Source organism: Pogona vitticeps, chromosome 1, assembly GCF_051106095.1.
Source record: "Pogona vitticeps strain Pit_001003342236 chromosome 1, PviZW2.1, whole genome shotgun sequence".
Taxonomy (NCBI): domain Eukaryota; kingdom Metazoa; phylum Chordata; class Lepidosauria; order Squamata; family Agamidae; genus Pogona; species Pogona vitticeps.
The window spans coordinates 10,139,660-10,156,785 of record NC_135783.1 but is presented as its reverse complement, the minus strand read 5'-3'; the positions used below and the strand labels follow the sequence as shown (position 1 = coordinate 10,156,785).

Genomic DNA, 17,126 nt, shown 5'->3' with positions numbered 1-17,126 from the left:
GCATGTTTTAGGGTAACTGGGAACATTTTCTGAAAGCGTATTATGGGGCAAGAGGAGAAACTAGTTGTCTCATTTGGGACATTAAATCGCCTGCTAATGGAATAAGTACTAATGATTTTTCTCATTTGAAGCATTGACATTAATTAGAATAATCACAATAACAAAACAAAATCAGATATAGTTAATAAGAGTTTAATTGATACTTACTGATTTCACACGTAGTAAAGGTTCATAACAATCACCTAGTGTTCTTAAAGAATTCTTAACAAATTGCCTGAAGGACAGCACAACTGCGATACACTTCTCCCTTCATCGATGCTGGGATGAGGAGCGCCAGACCTTTCTGTAGATCAAAATTCATGTATAACTCTTATGCCCCCCCCCCCAAAAAATATAACTACAAAACATAGTTGATTAACATAGAGAGGATAGTTCCTTCTGTTGGGGTTCTCTTCCATAACATTGACAATTCTTTCCATACTGTGTGTAATGAGCCTTAAAGATCCGTATGATTTCTTGAATCACAGATGTTGTGTTTGGGAGTAAGTAGACCACCTTCAGCATCGAACTCATGGATTTCTGAGTGGTCAGGGGCACAGTATTGAATACTTATATACTGATTTATTGGGGGGGGACTGTATAACCCAAACCATGCTGTTCAGACCTTTGCAATTGAAGGGAGAAGTGTACCCTTATCAAACGCTTAGCAAATCTGCTGCACTGTAAATTTCAGCCCTTCCTTCTGTTACTGTATTGTAATGATATTTTTACACAAAGCAGGTGCACGCTGCTGTCATGCACCTGTCATTCACTTTCAGAAGGTTCCCACATAAGACTTATTCAGTGGGATGGAGGCAATGCAATAGGAGCTTCTGTACTCGATGGCCCACTGAACCCATATGTTTTTCAGGCGGATTTGCCAAAGCCAGTAGCAAAGCAAGTAAAAGAAATGAAGGAGAGCAGGTTGGAAAACAAGGAACTTGCTTATCGTAGAAAAGCCGCTGTGGGAATGAAAAGCGGCCAAGTACAAGAGAAACAGATGCTGGCTGGAGTGAACAAGCCTCTTCAGATTGAAGTGGTGAGTTTGTTTTTTAGAAAACATACTATTGATGCATGAAACTGTACATGGCTTGTTGAAAGCGCTGCTTTTCAGGCTCTGCTTTCCCCCTTTAGAAAATGTTAAGCACGGATGAGAAACAGAAAAACAAACAAAGGTTCCTTCTCTCGTCTCAAATGAATGTTTTTGCTAAACTTGTCACTTCCCAACTAGTCCATTTTAAAATGGTGGTAATTCTTGATTACTCTCCTCTGCTACTTCATCTCCAAGCTAAATTGACTGGACCTGATTTGGTGTTGCCCACGTCCCTTATCAGTCTCCGTAACCATGTAAGCACTTTACGTATACCTCCTAAATGCACTGGCAATGTGTAGTGGCCCATTCATACACTGCTACATACAAACAGCTGCTGGGCAGATTAGGTGAATTCAGACATAATGGGGTGGAGTGTTGAATGGTGGAATGTTTACATGGCAAGGGCTTTGGCTATAGCCTGTATTCTATGTAAACTGAGCCTGATGTGCACGTTAATTTTGCCCTCCTCCCTTGCACTACTTCTAGTAGCCACACTTAAGCCATACTATTCCCATAAGGCTGCGAATAATAATCTGTAGGAAGCAAACTAGAATGATAAGCTGCAGCACTATAATGTAGATCTAAGCATACAATGGAACATGAGCAGAGACTTCTGACTTATATACCCTCCACCGAGAAAGGTTTGTAGGCTAGCAGAGACCTCTCAGCATGTGAAGGCACAGCAAGGCCAGTGGCTTAGTGCACCAGAAGGAAATGTAGGGTTCTGCCAAGTGTTTGGAGGAAAACCATTTCTGGCACAAGCAGGATTTGGGGGGGGGGGGGGAGGGACATTGGTAATGTTGCCAATCTGATCTGGTGGCTGATAAAATAGCACTTTCATGATGCCCCTTCTCAATTACCAATAGCGCTTTGTATAGAAAGGGCTGTGTTTGAAAAGATTACCCTTCAAAGAGAATGAACAAATAACAGTTGAGCCCATGTTTCACTGATCTGAAAAGTCTGTTCCAATCCTAGGACTGTACTTGGAAAAAAATAGTCTCAAACGGCCTTCCAGCATGTCATCTTTCCCAGGACCAATGTTGCCTAAAGCCATTGGAATGGGTTGTTAATTTTTGGCCTAGAAAGGAAACACACCAAGTATATTTGCATGCATGCTTCTTATATTATATAGGGGCACTAAAGACCCTTGCATTCCTTGCAGTCAACAGCTACAAGCAAACAGTTGCTCCCCCATCTCAAGGTGCTTCATTAATTCTCTTTCAACTGTCTGTTAAATAACTGGCATTTATTTATTCTTCCTTAGGAAAACACAGAACCACCATACAGTACTTATCCCTACAAGTCCTTCCAGAAAACTGAAGACAAATGCATAGAAAATGGAGTTACATTTCCACCAGTCTGCCAGCCCGAATGCCTTCAAAAGTTGACTAGCCCCACAGCATGCAGGAATTCAGAGCCAGGACTACATGAAACATTGTACCAATATGTCATAGCCATTGTTATCCTTGTCTTCTTAATATTTCTTGCCTTGTATTTCCTTTGATATCTTCAGGAATGTGCATTTCTAGTCTTTAGTTATATGCATATACATTGTGAGAAATTCCATTTCAGACTTCCTTCATAGACATTTTCAGTGTGATCTGCTGCAAAAAAAATTCAAATCAAAGGTGAATTGTTTGAAACTGAAATGTAATAAACTTTTTGCACTTAGCCCATAATGTTCTCTAGTATACTTATTATCAAAAAAACAATGAAAAAATAATTTTAAATTCAAACAATTAACCCTCCCCCACATGCAGAGTATCAAAATACTTAACTGGTATTTGAAACATGCAATCATAAACTTTGCAAGAGGTATTATATCAAAACATGCATATTTATTTCAATTTCATGTGAAATAATAGCTGCATCTTATTATTTTTATGGGCACAGGAAAGGCATTGTGGACATTGTACATCTAATTGACAAGGTGCTAGCTATACATTCAAAAATGTAATAGGATTCTGCCCAATAACTGTAATATAGATATTGTGATTATTATAAAGCTACATTACTTTTTCTTACCTTGTTACAATAGGGACATTCACCAAATATGACATTAAAACTCTGTCGACTAGAAGGAAGCCCACGTAGCCACTGTAGGGAAACACAGTTTTGTTAAACTGTTAACAGGTGCTGTCTGAGCAGATTAAGGCCCAGGATGAGACTAAGAAAAGGTCTTAAATCAAGAGGAGAATCTGATACAATACAGTACTTATAAAAGGGAAGAGTGGCAAAATGAGGAATACTGGATGGTTGTTACAAGGCTGAGTTAGATAAGAGCAATGGCAATAAACCAGAATCGCCAGACATTCATTTAAATGAACGAACACAGGAAGAAAACCTCAGAATTTGGATTATTGTTTTTCCCTTTTAATATTCCATAGAGCTCAACACATTTTGGCCCTCCCTCAGGGTCTAAACCAGATTCTTTAGTGCTTTAATTGTGGTGCAATTTCCTTTACACTGATAGAGGGCTGAAACGTATCAAGCTCCACAGGATAATAAAAAGAAACAAGCATTTTGAGATTTCTTCCTTGGTTCATACATCTTGTCCAAGCCAAAAGGAAAAAGAAAAAAAATTACTACTACAAGGCATTCACCACAGGACTGAATTGGTACACGTCACTCTGCAAGATGGCCTTTTGTGGGAATCTGACAGAGGTTTAGTTGCTAGCGAGGGTCTCCTCTCCAATTAGAGGATAATTTACTTAGCCTGGACAGGGTTATACTCCACCTAAAAGACTGGGTTTGCAATTTGGGCACTGTCCTGCATTGCCTTCATAATACAGTGGTGCCCCGTATAGCGAGGTTAATCCGTTCCGGATTAACCTTCGCTATGCGAAAACATCGCTGTACGGGCAAGGAAAGCCTATTGGAACGCATTAAACTTAGTTTAATGCGTTCCTATAAGCGTCCAAACTTACCCCTCCAGCGATGTTTTCGCGTCCGGCGGCCATTTTGGAGCCGCCGATCAGCTGTTCGGCGGCTCCAAAATGGCCGCCGGACGCCCCAATCGTCGCAAAGCGAGTGCGGCGATTGGGGCAGATCCATATAGCGATCCCCAAAAAGGGATCGCTATACGGATTCTTCGTTAAACGGTGCGCTCGTTAAGTGAGGCACCACTGTATCAACTTTTGGCCGTGACAGGGGATAGGCTAAACTTTTAATTGCCCCCAAATGGCTGAAGCTGATGTTATCAGTTGCTTGACATAAAGTTGCTCAATAGGATTTCAGCCAATATGTACTATGGATTTCATATGTGCAGAAAACAAGATGCCAGATTAATCCCCACATCAGTTACATCCTAGGTGTTAAATCAACCAGTGGACAATCAGGACAGGATTCTCCTCTCTGGGTGAGAAGCTATTACCCAGCAGGAGACCAACATTGGGTGGCGGGCCCACACTTTCAGAACATACTTTCCTAAGAGGTCAGTGTTGCCTTATGGTTTCTCTGTGGGATAACAGCTAATATACATAAGTATTATAATGAGATGGGCACAATACTGCATGTCCTTTGGAAAAATGCAAATTATCCATCCATACTGTTTCCAACCCTGCATTTATAAATGCAAAGTGAATATCTATTGAAATCACCCCAGCATCATCCCCCATCAATGAGGATCTTTTTAAAAAGGTATCTTAACTATGTAGGAAACAAACAAAATCAAACTCACCAAAACAAAAAAATGATAAAGGGATAATTATAAATTTTCTAAACATCTGGATTACATTCGTTTTCAGTTATCTAGTCCAAGTATACATACAATGGGGCTGCCTTTGAGGCTGCTGCGGAAACTACAGGTGGTGCAGAATACGGCGTCCAGATTACTCAGTGGAGTGAGAAAATTCCAACATATCTCGCCCACTCTGGCCGCATTGCATTGGCTGCCCATACGATTCCACATCGACTTCAAAGTGCTGTCGCTTATGTATAAAGCCCTAAACGGTTTAGGGCCTCGATGTTTGGTGGAACGCCTACTCCCACCAAGATCTACCCGTGTCACCCGCGCGAGCCAGGAGGTGAGGCTGAGGAGCCTAACGCCGAGGAAGGCCCGGAAAGAAAAGACAAGAAACCAGGCCTTCTCGGCGGTGGCTCCTTGCCTCTCGAACAATCTACCTCCTGGGATTCGCGGGCCTCCCTAAGAATCAATTAAAGACATGGTTATTTCGGCAGGCCTTTCCTCCAGACAATCCCTGATGATCCTCTTTCTTTCCTCTCTACTTGGTTTCTTCCCTTGTAAAGTTTTATTATTTATCCTGTTTTATATATGTATATCTTTATTATTTGATGATTGTGAGCTGCCTAGAGTGGTCCTGAGTTGGCTAGATAGGCGGGATATAAATAAAATAAATAAAATAAATAATAAGTATAGATAGCCAGCTAGAATATAGTACTGAACGTTTCAGATTATTTTACCTCATATAAACAAGCTTGATGGAAAGACTGGCCACAGCGGGAGTCATTGCAAACTTGATCAGGAATAGTTCCATCAAGACGATATGCATAGCAGATCCCACAATCCATGGAAAAGTCCTTTAAACAAGCAAGGAAACAGAACAGAATGCAGGTACAGTACATCCAATGAATTGCCGTGTTTTCTTTTGTGAATGAAATCCTGTTGATCAGTGAGTCATAAGCAGAATAGGCCCACTGAATCAGTGGGGATCTAGAGAGTCTCCTCCATAAATCTTACTGATTCGGTAGGCCTACTCTAGTTGCAAATAAATCCACTAAGCAACAGGAATTCAGCTTATTTTTACTTGTTTCCATACTTTAACATTTCCCCAAGTTTTACTCATTTTAAATAACCACATGATTTCATAATATATCGGAGTTTATTTATGACAATGGACGAAAGCCTACACCTAATCCCTCAATTACAAATGTGTACCGAAGCTGAAAGAACCCTAATTAATTTTTCAACACTTTGTAGAAGTTTATTTTTCATGAAAAAATTTATAGAGGCCATAGATGGCAGATAACATTTGAGGTACTTCCCTATTACTTAGAATACCATGTCTATGATGGTAGGTCCATAGGTCTACTAAACTTATCCAAAAACAAGGACAATAAGCTTTTTTTTCTGTTACAACTGTTCTTTTGCTTATATGCCAATTTAACTAATTAACATTCTTAATTAATTGACTGAAATATCTTTAATTAGGTGACAGCCCTGCAAATTTATCACTCAAGGGACAAGCCAAACAGTGATTCCTTACACACATGTATAGAAATAAGTGCTGTCTTAATAAAATCAACCCACAAATGTAAAGGACATCTTTACAGAATACACAATCAAATTATTGGATATAAACAGACTAAAGCTTTCTGAAGTGGACTGATCCTTGGATTAACCCCAAAAATTCTATTTCAATTCATCTTGATACTGAGGATATTTTGTGGGAAATGACTTTCAGTGACAGAATTACAATAAAGTACTATTAACTCATGTGGTACACTGTGTGGATAATGTAAGATGTTTCAGTGGTGCCTCGCATAGTGATTGCTTCGTATAGCGATGAAATCGCTTTGCGACGAAGATTTTGCAATCGCTTTATCGCTTTGCGATGGTCCCTATGGGGGAATTTCGCTTTGTGATGATTGGTTCCCTGCTTGGGGAACCCATCATCGCAAAGCAATGCTTTTTAACAGCTGATCAGCGCCGCACGCTACCCCCCCGGCGTGCAGTCCTAGGTGCTGCAGAGCTAATGCATAAATAGGGGACGGCGGGAGGGGGGGTGCTCCGGATTGGCGCCTCGGGAGGAGGGAGGGAAGGGGGACGAAGGGCCTGGCCCCGATCCCCGTGCGCACTTCTGGGGCGGCAAGCCAGAGAGCTGTTGCGGCGGGAGGCACTGCAAAGGAGGAGGCGCCCGCCCGGAACCGGGATCAGGGTGGCAGTGGCTGGACGGGGGGGCAGTGCGCCAGAGACGGCCTCCTTGCCCCGTCTGCGCCCCAGGAGAGCCCCGTAAGGGTGGCGGTGGGTGGCGCGCCCCTTCCCACTGCCTCCAAGCTCTCCTCCCGCCGCTCGCCGTCCAAGGCAGACAAACCCCGGAGGCCTTCCTTGCGGCACCTGGGGAGCGCGGCCACGTCTTGACCCGCCAGGCGCCATGGGCAGGACGGGGGTGGAGGCAGAGCCGGAGCCAAGTGCCTTGGGCAGCCGATAACCTGTTTGCAGGGCTGGCCCTGGAAAGGCTCACCGGGTTTTGGGAGCGCCGCGGAGAGCCGGAGGAGCCCGGCCCCCGGAGGGAGAGGCCCCACACCCTGAGCAGTGTGTGTTTGCCCAGCAGCTGCCCAGGCCGTGGCCTGGATGCATCCCGCCCCTCCGGCCTGCCCGTCTGTGCCCCGGGACAGCCCCGCCAAGGAGACCAGGCGTCCGGGGTTGGCTGGCTGGCAGTGGGTGGCGCGCCCCTTCCTGCCCTGGGCGGCTGCCTGCCTCCAAGCCCTCCTCCCGCTGCTCGCTGTCCAAGGCGGACAAACCCCGGAGGCCTTCCTTGCGGCAGCCGGGACTGGCTGGCTGGCGGTGGAATTTCGCTTTGCCATGATTGGTTCCCTGCTTGGGATCATCGCAAAGCAATGCTTTTTTAACAGCTGATCGGCGGTTTCAAAATGGCCGCCCACTGTTTTCTGGGATGGAATCCTCGTTTCACAGGCAGCGAAAATGGCTGCGCTATGGAGGATCTTCGCTGAACGGTGAATCTGAAGCCCCTAGGAACGCATTAATCGCGTTTTAATGCGTTTCTATGGGCTTTTTATTTTTGCATTGCGACATTTTCGTTTAGCAGCGATTTCGCTGGAACGAATTAACATCGCAATGCGAGGCACCGCTGTATTCATACTGATAGCTAGTTAAATATATGTTGCAGACTTTAATTTTTTAAAAAATTGAAGTTTTTGGTATCTTTTGCACAGGCATTCTTTTCTAGAAAGTGCTTCCTGCTGCTCCCATCTGATACTGTATTCAAAATGTGATTACCCAGTTGCTGTGGATTAACTTACTGATTTTTCCAGAGCTTCTCGAGATGGAAATTCTATTTCTAAAACCTCCTTCAAATTTTGTAATAAACTGGTCTCTGGATCCCTTAAATAAATAAATAAATAAATAAATAAATAAATAAATAAATAAATAAATAAATAAATAAATAAATAAATAAATAAATAAATAAATAAATAAATAAATAATGTAATGCTCATTTTCCAACAAAGTTAAACATTAAAGTTATAAACTAAATATATAAAAAATACACTTACCACAAGTGTATATTGCTGTTGAGCTTGACTTTCAAGGGATTTACCACTGAAAACAAATAAAACATGTTGATGCCCTTAATATGATTTACAGCGGTGCCCCACAATACGACGACCCCGCAGTATGACGACTTTTTTGCAATCGCTATAGCGATCGCAAAACGATGGATCCTATGGGGGAAATCCACTTTACAATGATTAGGTTCCTGCTTCGGGAACCGTTTTTTCACTGGACAACGATCTTTTTAGCTTATTGTCGGCTTCGCAAAATAGCCTCCCTCTGTTTTCCGACCCATGCTTCAGAAGACAGTGATTAAAAACAGCTGATCAGCACTCTCAAAATGGCTACCCTATGGAGGATCTTCGCTGGACGACCAGGTAATTTCCCCATTTGAATGCATTAACCAGTTTCCAATGCATTCCAATGGGGATTTTTTTTTTCACATGACGACGATTTCCTGTACAGCGATTTTCCTGGAATGGATTATTGTCGTCATGCAGGGCACACTGTATCTATTCATTATTTTGCATTTATGCCACCTTTCTCCTGATGAAGGGACTCAAGGCAGCTTACAAATTATTAAGAAGCACATCAACTAAAAACACAGTGCATAAAATAAACATAATATTAAAACAGTTAACAGCAGTGAAAAACACCTTAAACTCATATAAAAAGAATGATAGTAAAGTCCAGCATCCCAAAATCAAGAACTGGTGATTTTGCCAATGCAGCTGTTAATAGCCTGTCAAATAATAATAATAACAACAACAACAACAACAACAACAACAACAACAACAACAACAATAATCTCTTTGCCTGTTTCCTGAAGGACAAAAGCACTCCTCGCCACTACTGAAACCTGGACATCCAAGCTGAGTCTAGGGCTATACCCAAGCTGCAAACCTAATTTCTCAGGGGGAGTATAACCCATCCAGCATGGATTGGATGCCTATTTCCGGATCTACATTTGACTGACCAGGAGCACCTCTGTCTTTTCTGAGCTAAGCTTAACTCTGGTGGCCTCATTCAGTACATGAGCATTCTCTTTATTAACATTTACTAAAAGAATGTTAAGAGGATTAAGAGGAGTCAAAACATGTTACAGAGTGAGATATGTTAGAGAGTCAAAGAGAGCTTCTACTTCCTCAAATTTTTTGTGAGGTGTAGATCTGGCTGCTCAATTTAGCACAGAACATGCATTCTTAATGATCAAGAGTGTATTTGTTTTTATACTCATTCCCATTTTTTCTGTGCATTGGCTTCTAAGGCAGCAGGCTATTTAGCTCTGTGTTATTTGCTTGGGGCAAGTTTCATCTTCGGTAACTCAATATGACAATGACGCTCAGCCTTGTATGCACTATTGATTTCATGAATACATTTGCAATGGAAGGAAGTCTGTTAGCATGTTGTTCCCAAATCGCAAATCCAAGCTAGAACTGAGGGGCTGCACTACAGGCACACATGCTATCTGCTGTTTGGAATTTTTGTCACCGGGCAAGAGCAACAGTTGCCACATCACACAGTTGCACATAATGGTTCGCCATACTTTTCAAAGACATAAAACAGTTACCACTAGATACTAAGATATGATCTTTAAGGCATGAAGCCACCAATACAAGTACAGAGGAAAAATGCCTTGAGATAAATACATACCTGACATAATTAAATGTGTATTCAATTGTTAAGCTGTTAATGCCTATCAAAGCAGATCTCAACTTATGTTGCCTCCCCACGTTTTTGGTTAAAAAATTAGAGGAACAGTGGATCAGCTAAGGTCATTGGCTGTCCATTTGGGGAAAGGGTAGCCATTTCTTAAATCAAGTTTTATTTAATCAAGATAGTAGAATAATTCCAATTGCTTTCATTCCCCTTAAAGCATTGGTGCACAAACTCTGCCCCCTAGATGTTTCTTCTGTCCTTTCCATGCTTCTTTCCTGCTGAACCATCACCACTAGGAGTCTGCTTCTGCACCACCAACAGTGCAGTACACCAATATTGGTTGGAGTCACTGGGAGAAGGAAAGTTTCACATGTGCATATATAGTTTCCTTGCATACACTGTCTCTCTGCTCAAAACGAGTCATATAGTCCCACTCTTAAGGTTTAGATCTGCAGCATCGTGGTAATCATGAGTGGCTCAATATGCCCGGATCGTTCAATATTTAAACTGTGTGCTTAGTTTTTCTGTTACTGTGAATCTTGTGCTACTTTATATTACATCTGATTTTATGGTTTATATTTTATTTGTATCTAAATAGTTTCATGTTTATTGTAACACATTTTAAAATCTTGGAGTGGTAATGATGAAAATGCCATCTTGCTCCTTTTAGGAAGACTATGAAGATAACATATTTTCACACTGGCCTTTTCAACTGTTTTAATGTTTGTCAGGAATTCTGATGATTTCCATGGTTTTACTGTTTAATTTATTTTTAGATATGTTAGCTACCTTGAGCAGTTTGTGTGTGTTGAAAGAGAGAAAAGTAAAATGAAAACAAACACAACTCTGTCATTTCAAATAAGGAAAGAGTGTCTACTGGCAGCAATGTCTAGCTAGAACCCTGACCGACAGGAAGCAAGATGATTAGGGATCCATAGGGACGGAGAGATGTACAAGATGATTGTCAAATCATCCAGAATAAGATGCTTTGGTGAGACCTTCCAATAATCTGTGGAGAAATCCAGGGTAAGCTTCCTAGGCTTCTCCAGGCACTGGAAGAAAGATGCTCTGGATGCTAAAGAAAAATTGCTGGACTCGAGTGACACTAACTGCATGGCAGTAGCCGTGCACAGAGCTATTATGTAAAACAGTAACTGCACATTTTAGAGAAGGTATGATAAAACTGTAAATAGCTTTTGTTTTGAAAATGCTAAAGGAGTATTGGTCACTTATCTGCTCTCACCCAAATTCACATACCAAGTGTTTTCTTACAGTTTATATTACCACGACATAAAAACTGATAATGTGGCATACCTAGAAATATGTACTTTACATTCACAGCTGCACTGCTACAGTGAGATGTCTCTCTCAGTTCAGATTGCCAATATAGTCTTTTGCAGAGTACTAAGTCAGTCAATTTTTTGAGTGGGATGCCTCCCCCCTTTCTAAAAATTTAGAATGATATCATTCAGGTTTTGTCTGCCTGAAACAGGTATAGTCAAGTAACTAAATTATATATTGACAGAAGAGCTAGTCTGATTAGGTATCCTTCAGTCTCAAGAGACTATGGTAACGTGCTCTGTATGGAGGACTTGGAACAGCATCTAGTGTGGCTGAGAAAACCAATTCGAGAGTGACCATCTCTTCCACACTGAAGACAAATCCAATCTGTCTCCTGTCCAGCTCCCTGGTTTTGCTGCTTCCGGGACTGCCTCTTTGCCTTGGCCTGCTGGACAAGAGTCTTCAAATTGGGAGAGGCCCTGAGGCATCGGCTGCCTCCAGGCTGAACACTCCAATGTCAAGGTTTCCCCTCTGTGGAGGCCCATTCCTAAGGCCTTCAGATCCCATTTGCAGATATCCTTGTATCGCAGCTGTGGTCTCCCTCTGGGGCGCTTTCCCTGCAGTAATTCTCCATACAGGAGCTCTTTTGGAATCCGACCATCAGCCATTCTCACAACATGCCCAAGCCAACGTAGACGTTGTTGTTTCAGTAATGTATACATGTTAAAAATTCCAGCTTGTTCTAGGACTACTCTATTTGGAACTTAGTCCTGCCAGGTGACACCAAAAATGCATCAGAGTCAACGCATATGAAACATGTTCAGCTTCCTCTCCCGCCGTGCACAAAGGGTCAAAGACTCACTGCAGTACAGGAGTGTGCTCAGGACACAGGCTCTATAGACCCAGATCTTGGTACATGCCGTCAGCTTCTTATTAAGCCATACTCCCTTTGTGGGTCTAGAGAACATGATAGCTACTTTGTCAATAGTAGCTCAACATCTAGGGAGAGAGTGTCAGAGATCATTGAGCCAGTCCAAAGATAGACACCTTCTGCTGCAATTCCAAAGGCATGCTTCAGCATGACAGCAAAAAAGATCCCAAACAGGGTCAGCGCGAGGACACAGCCCTGTTTCACTTCGTTTCGGATGTCAAAGGGATCTGATGTTGAGCCATCAAAAACTATAGTGCCTTTCATTCCCTCATTAAAGGATCTGATGATGTTAAGGAGTAAAGGTGGACATCTAATCTTGGTAAGTATTTTAAAAAGTTCATCCCTGCTAACCTAATCAAAGGCCTTTGTGAGATCTATGAAGGCCACAGAAAGTGGCTGTCGTTCTTCCCTACATTTCTCCTGCAACAGTCTAAGGGAGAATGCCATGTCAGTGGTGGATCTATTAGCTCAAAATCCACACTGTGATTCTGGACTCTGTCTGCAAGCCCTGGAGTCTCTTCAGCACAACAGAGGCAAGCAGCTTCCCTACAAAGCTAAGAAGAGATGCCACTGTAGTTATTGCAGTCACCCCTGTCTACTACAATGGCAATGTTTGCATCCTTCAAGTCCAGTGGTACTCCTCCTTCCCTCCAGCAAAGGCAAAATACTGTACTTCATACAGCTTGATGGTGATGATCTCTTTACAGCACTTCATCAGGGATGTTATCCTTCCCAGGTGCCTTGCTGGAGGAGAGGGAATCCAAGCCCACTTTTATTTCTGCTAAAGTTGGTTTGCTGTCCAACTCTTCCAAGACTGACAGGCACTCAATGTTATTTAATGCTTCTTTGGTTACTACATTCTCTCTGGCATATAGCTCAGAGTAGTGCAGCACCCAGCGTTTCATCTGCTGTGCTCAGTCCTGGATGATCACACCTGTAGCAGACTTCAAGGGAGTAGATTTCTTCTGTATTGGACCTAGAGCCTGCTTGATACCGCCATACATTCCCTTGACGTTACCTGTGTCCGCTGCTATCTGTATCTGAGAGCAGAGCTGAACCCAATAATCATTGGAACATCTCCTGGCAGTCTGTTGGACTTGGATACGAGCAGCTCGAAGAGCCTGCAAATTGTACTCACTAGGACAGGCTTTGTATGCTGCTAGAGCTCTCCTCTTATCCTCGATGGCTGGCATCAACTCCTCTGAATGGGCTTTGAATCCAGTCTGCCATCTTTTTGGTCTTCTTGCCAAATGTGGACAAGGGGGTGTTACAAACAGCATTCTTGAAAGAGCTAGTATGACCAACAAAATAAGGTTTTCAATAGGAATCATCTTACCGTGATCTGCTCCAAGAAAGTAACATTCAGGAAGCAAGGTGGGATGCCTAGGATCTACTTCTATATTAATTGAAGCATTGTTTCCTGAAAACACAAGGAAAGGTACACTTATAAAAAAACAATGTGGTTTAATTTTTACTCACTTCACAAACTGAAAATGAACATAGAGCATAAAAACAATCTTAGTTCACGCCTTGTGCCCATGATTTAGGTCTGTAATTTTTAACAAATATTAGGGTGATCTAGACTGGCTGGATAACTCAATGGTTTAGGTATCTGTCTGTGGAGCCAGAGGTTGGCAGTTTGATTCCCCACTGTCCCTGGCATAGTCAATTAAAATTATAAAAACATTTGACTGGTATTATATAATAAAAATAAGTGTTTGCTAAATATCGACATATATATGCTGTTCACGTCCAAATTTATTTGAGCAACTAACAGTCCTGTTATTGATAGGTAGTTTACAATATAACAGCAGGCAGGACTCATAAACTAAATTCTGGTATGTTACTGTCTTTGTTGTTTAGTCGTTTAGTCGTGTCCGACTCTTCGTGACCCCATGGACCAGAGCACACCAGGCCCTCCTATCTTCCACTGCCTCCCGGAGTTCTGTCAAATTCATGTTGGTTGCTTCGCAGACACTGTCCAGCCATCTCATCCTCGGTCGTCCCCTTCTCCTCTTGCCGTCACACTTTCCTAACATCAAGTTTTTTTCCAAGGAGTCTTCTCATGAGATGGCCAAAGTACTGGATTCTCAGCTTCAGGATCTGTCCTTCCAGTGAGCACTCAGGGTTGATTTCCTTTAGAATTGATAGGTTTGTTCCAGCACCACAATTCAAAAGCATCAATTCTTCGGCGGTCTGCTTTCTTTATGGTCCAGCTCTCACTTCCATACATCACTACAGGAAAAACCATAGCTTTGACTATGCGGACTTTTGCTGGCAAGGTGATGTCTCTGCTTTTTAAGATGCTGTCAAGATTTGTCATCGCTTTCCTCCCAAGAAGCAGGCGTCTTTTAATTTCAGGGCTGCTGTCTCCATCTGCAGTGATCATGGAGCCCAGGAAAATAAAATCTGACACTGCCTCCATATCTTCTCCTTCTATTTCCCAGGAGGTGATGGGACCAGTGGCTATGATCTTAGTTTTTTTGATGTTGAGTTTCAGACTGTTTTTTGCACTCTCCTCTTTCACCCTCAATACAAGGTTCTTTAATTCCTCCTCACTTTCTGCCATCAGAGTGGTATCATCTGCATATCGGAGGTTGTTGATATTTCTTCCGGCAATCTTAATTCCGGCTTGGGATTCCTCCAGTCCAGCCTGCCGCATGATGTATTCTGCATATAAGTTAAATAAGCTGGGGGACAATATACAGCCTTGTCATACTCCTTCCCCAATTTTGAACCAATCAGTTGTTACTGTCTAATACTACACTATTCACAACATTGTATCAGATACTAGTGTGTTCTGTTTAAGAAGTGTATTTTAATGGCAAACCCATAATTTTAACCTTTTTTGCTTTTGTGTTTTTGCCTATTTATATGAGGCCAACCAAACTTGTCCTCTATTCTTACCAATTGCAATTCTTCGCATTGTAGAACTCCGTGTGGGTTTTTCTGGCTCAAGTACCCAGGTCTTCTCATCAATTTCATCTAGAGCATTCCAAAACTCCTTCAGTGATTCTAATGCTGCCAAGAACTGACTGTGAATACTTAATAAGGAGCTCTAAGTGAGAAGGAAATTGTAACAAATTTTACAGATGGCATGGTACCAATAGCAACAGACAAAAAGTTTTTAATAACAGCCTGTTGTAACTTTTTAAAGTCTAGCACACAATTTACCATAAAATATGTGGTTTTGAAAAGTCAATTTGGGATGGGCCACACAAATGCTGCATTTTTCTCCATATTATGATTCACCTTTAAAAACCAATTTTAAAATGTATTTCCCCACAGGGTGGGGGATAACCTAAGCCTTTTCTCAAGACTAGTTTTATTCTATAGTAGAGACATAGTATTACTTCAGTGATTTAAAACATCTAGAAATGTTTTTAAAATTAAAATGTCTTAGGATGTTACCCACGGCTATATGCTACCAGGACTCTTTAATCCATTTGATTAAAGAAACCCAGGGATGCTACAACTAAATGAACCCTAAAAGAACTCCATCTGAAACAGTATTTTCCCACTAATGTGGCCTTTTCCCCCCAAAAACTGAAACGTCAGCTGGGAACCAACTTTGCCGAGTCACATTTCAAGAAGAAGAGAAAGATTCATGTGGTCACTCTAGTTACTTTAAAAACTTTAAAAATACAGTCAGTGACTGTGGTCCTTTGCTATATCAAATATGTGATAAAGCCTGTATATCACCAAATTACAGAATTCCAAAAGGTCCCCCCACCCCAATTTTGTTTTTAAATATGGGAACTAATCAAGTCAGAAAGAAGCAAGCAACACTAGCAGTATTCTTTTCAAAAACAGGATCATACCCCTCTTAATTCAAAAGTACAGAGTTGGAACCATTCTTTCTAAGAGCAGTTTAACTGATATGGCTCTTCTTAATGACCCATTCAAAATGTCAAAAGACACAGGTGAAGTTTTGGATTTTAAAAAATGGTTTAAATAGCTTTGTTGGAGTGGTGTTATACATGCAAAAAATATTTTTAAAGGAAGGGCATAGCTTGAGAAAGAAAATGCAGAATTTTTACCCTACTGTTATTAAATTATATTAAAGTGAGAAAGCACTTAAGCAGAAAAGTGTGAATACTGCCAATCTCAAAATGTAACGCTTATTATCTTTAAAAGCATTTTGTTACTTTTATAATACCTGAAGTGATATAATAGTGTCAGTCACTTAACCAGATCTTAGAGCATAATATCTTCATCTTAAGTACTATTATTTCCAGTATTTTAATAATTTTCACACTGTCTTGGAATGTGATCTTTTGTGCTCTGATGACACTTAAATTAATAGCATAATTTTCTGGTACTTGCAACAGTTGCTTTCCATTTTGATTTTTCACATTTTCCTACATCACATACAGATAAATCCGCTAATAATCATTTTTATCTTTATCTTTAGGGAATTCAAAGGATTTTCAGTAGAAATAAAGGAACATCAAGGGATTAGAATCCACAGATACATTTTGAAATCCAATTAATTTTAATACTAATTGCAATTTTTCAATGATGTTCCTTAAAAGGTGGCCAAATCTTTTCTTAAAGTGAACTGCTCATCTGATCTTATTTGCATGCCTCATTGATGTTGCCGACTAACTTTCCATATGCATATCTGAATCACTATCTTAAAATCAGGCACACTACTTTGTCATGCAAATCATAAAGAATTTATAACCCATTTTATACCTCAACCATTTATTTCCGAATACTTCTCCTTTAAACAACTTACATGAATCGCCTTTTATTTATAACAAGATACTCAGTATCCAAGCTCCTGCATTCACATTTTTTAAATACAGAGTTTTGGGGGTTTTTTTAAGAATGTATACAGATTGCATCTTTGAGAGTGTTCAAGGTGA

The 17,126-nt window shown here is 41.2% G+C and overlaps 2 protein-coding genes across 3 annotated transcripts in view; one reads left to right on the top strand and one right to left on the bottom strand.

Annotated features, from left to right (window-relative positions):
• The window catches only part of VRK2 (VRK serine/threonine kinase 2), a gene marked incomplete at its 5' end in the record, with an annotated part of 76,487 nt that extends 73,679 nt beyond the window's left edge, over positions 1–2,808 (top strand). The window contains 2 exons of the mRNA XM_078384033.1: positions 911–1,078; positions 2,397–2,808. Coding sequence (XP_078240159.1) covers positions 911–1,078; positions 2,397–2,636 — 408 coding nt within the window. The remainder of the gene's footprint in view (positions 1–910; positions 1,079–2,396) is intronic.
• Positions 177–17,126, bottom strand: part of FANCL (FA complementation group L) — a 56,316-nt gene continuing 39,366 nt past the window's right edge. Inside the window, exons 8-14 of one of the 2 annotated variants that reach the window (XM_072987093.2) lie at positions 15,163–15,313; positions 13,592–13,675; positions 8,387–8,432; positions 8,135–8,216; positions 5,555–5,671; positions 3,158–3,229; positions 177–2,736 (exon numbers count right to left, since the gene is read on the bottom strand). In XM_072987093.2, the coding sequence (XP_072843194.2) occupies positions 2,701–2,736; positions 3,158–3,229; positions 5,555–5,671; positions 8,135–8,216; positions 8,387–8,432; positions 13,592–13,675; positions 15,163–15,313 (588 nt within the window). In that variant the 3' untranslated portion in view covers positions 177–2,700. The remainder of the gene's footprint in view (positions 2,737–3,157; positions 3,230–5,554; positions 5,672–8,134; positions 8,217–8,386; positions 8,433–13,591; positions 13,676–15,162; positions 15,314–17,126) is intronic. The other variant, XM_072987096.2, reaches the window with a different exon arrangement.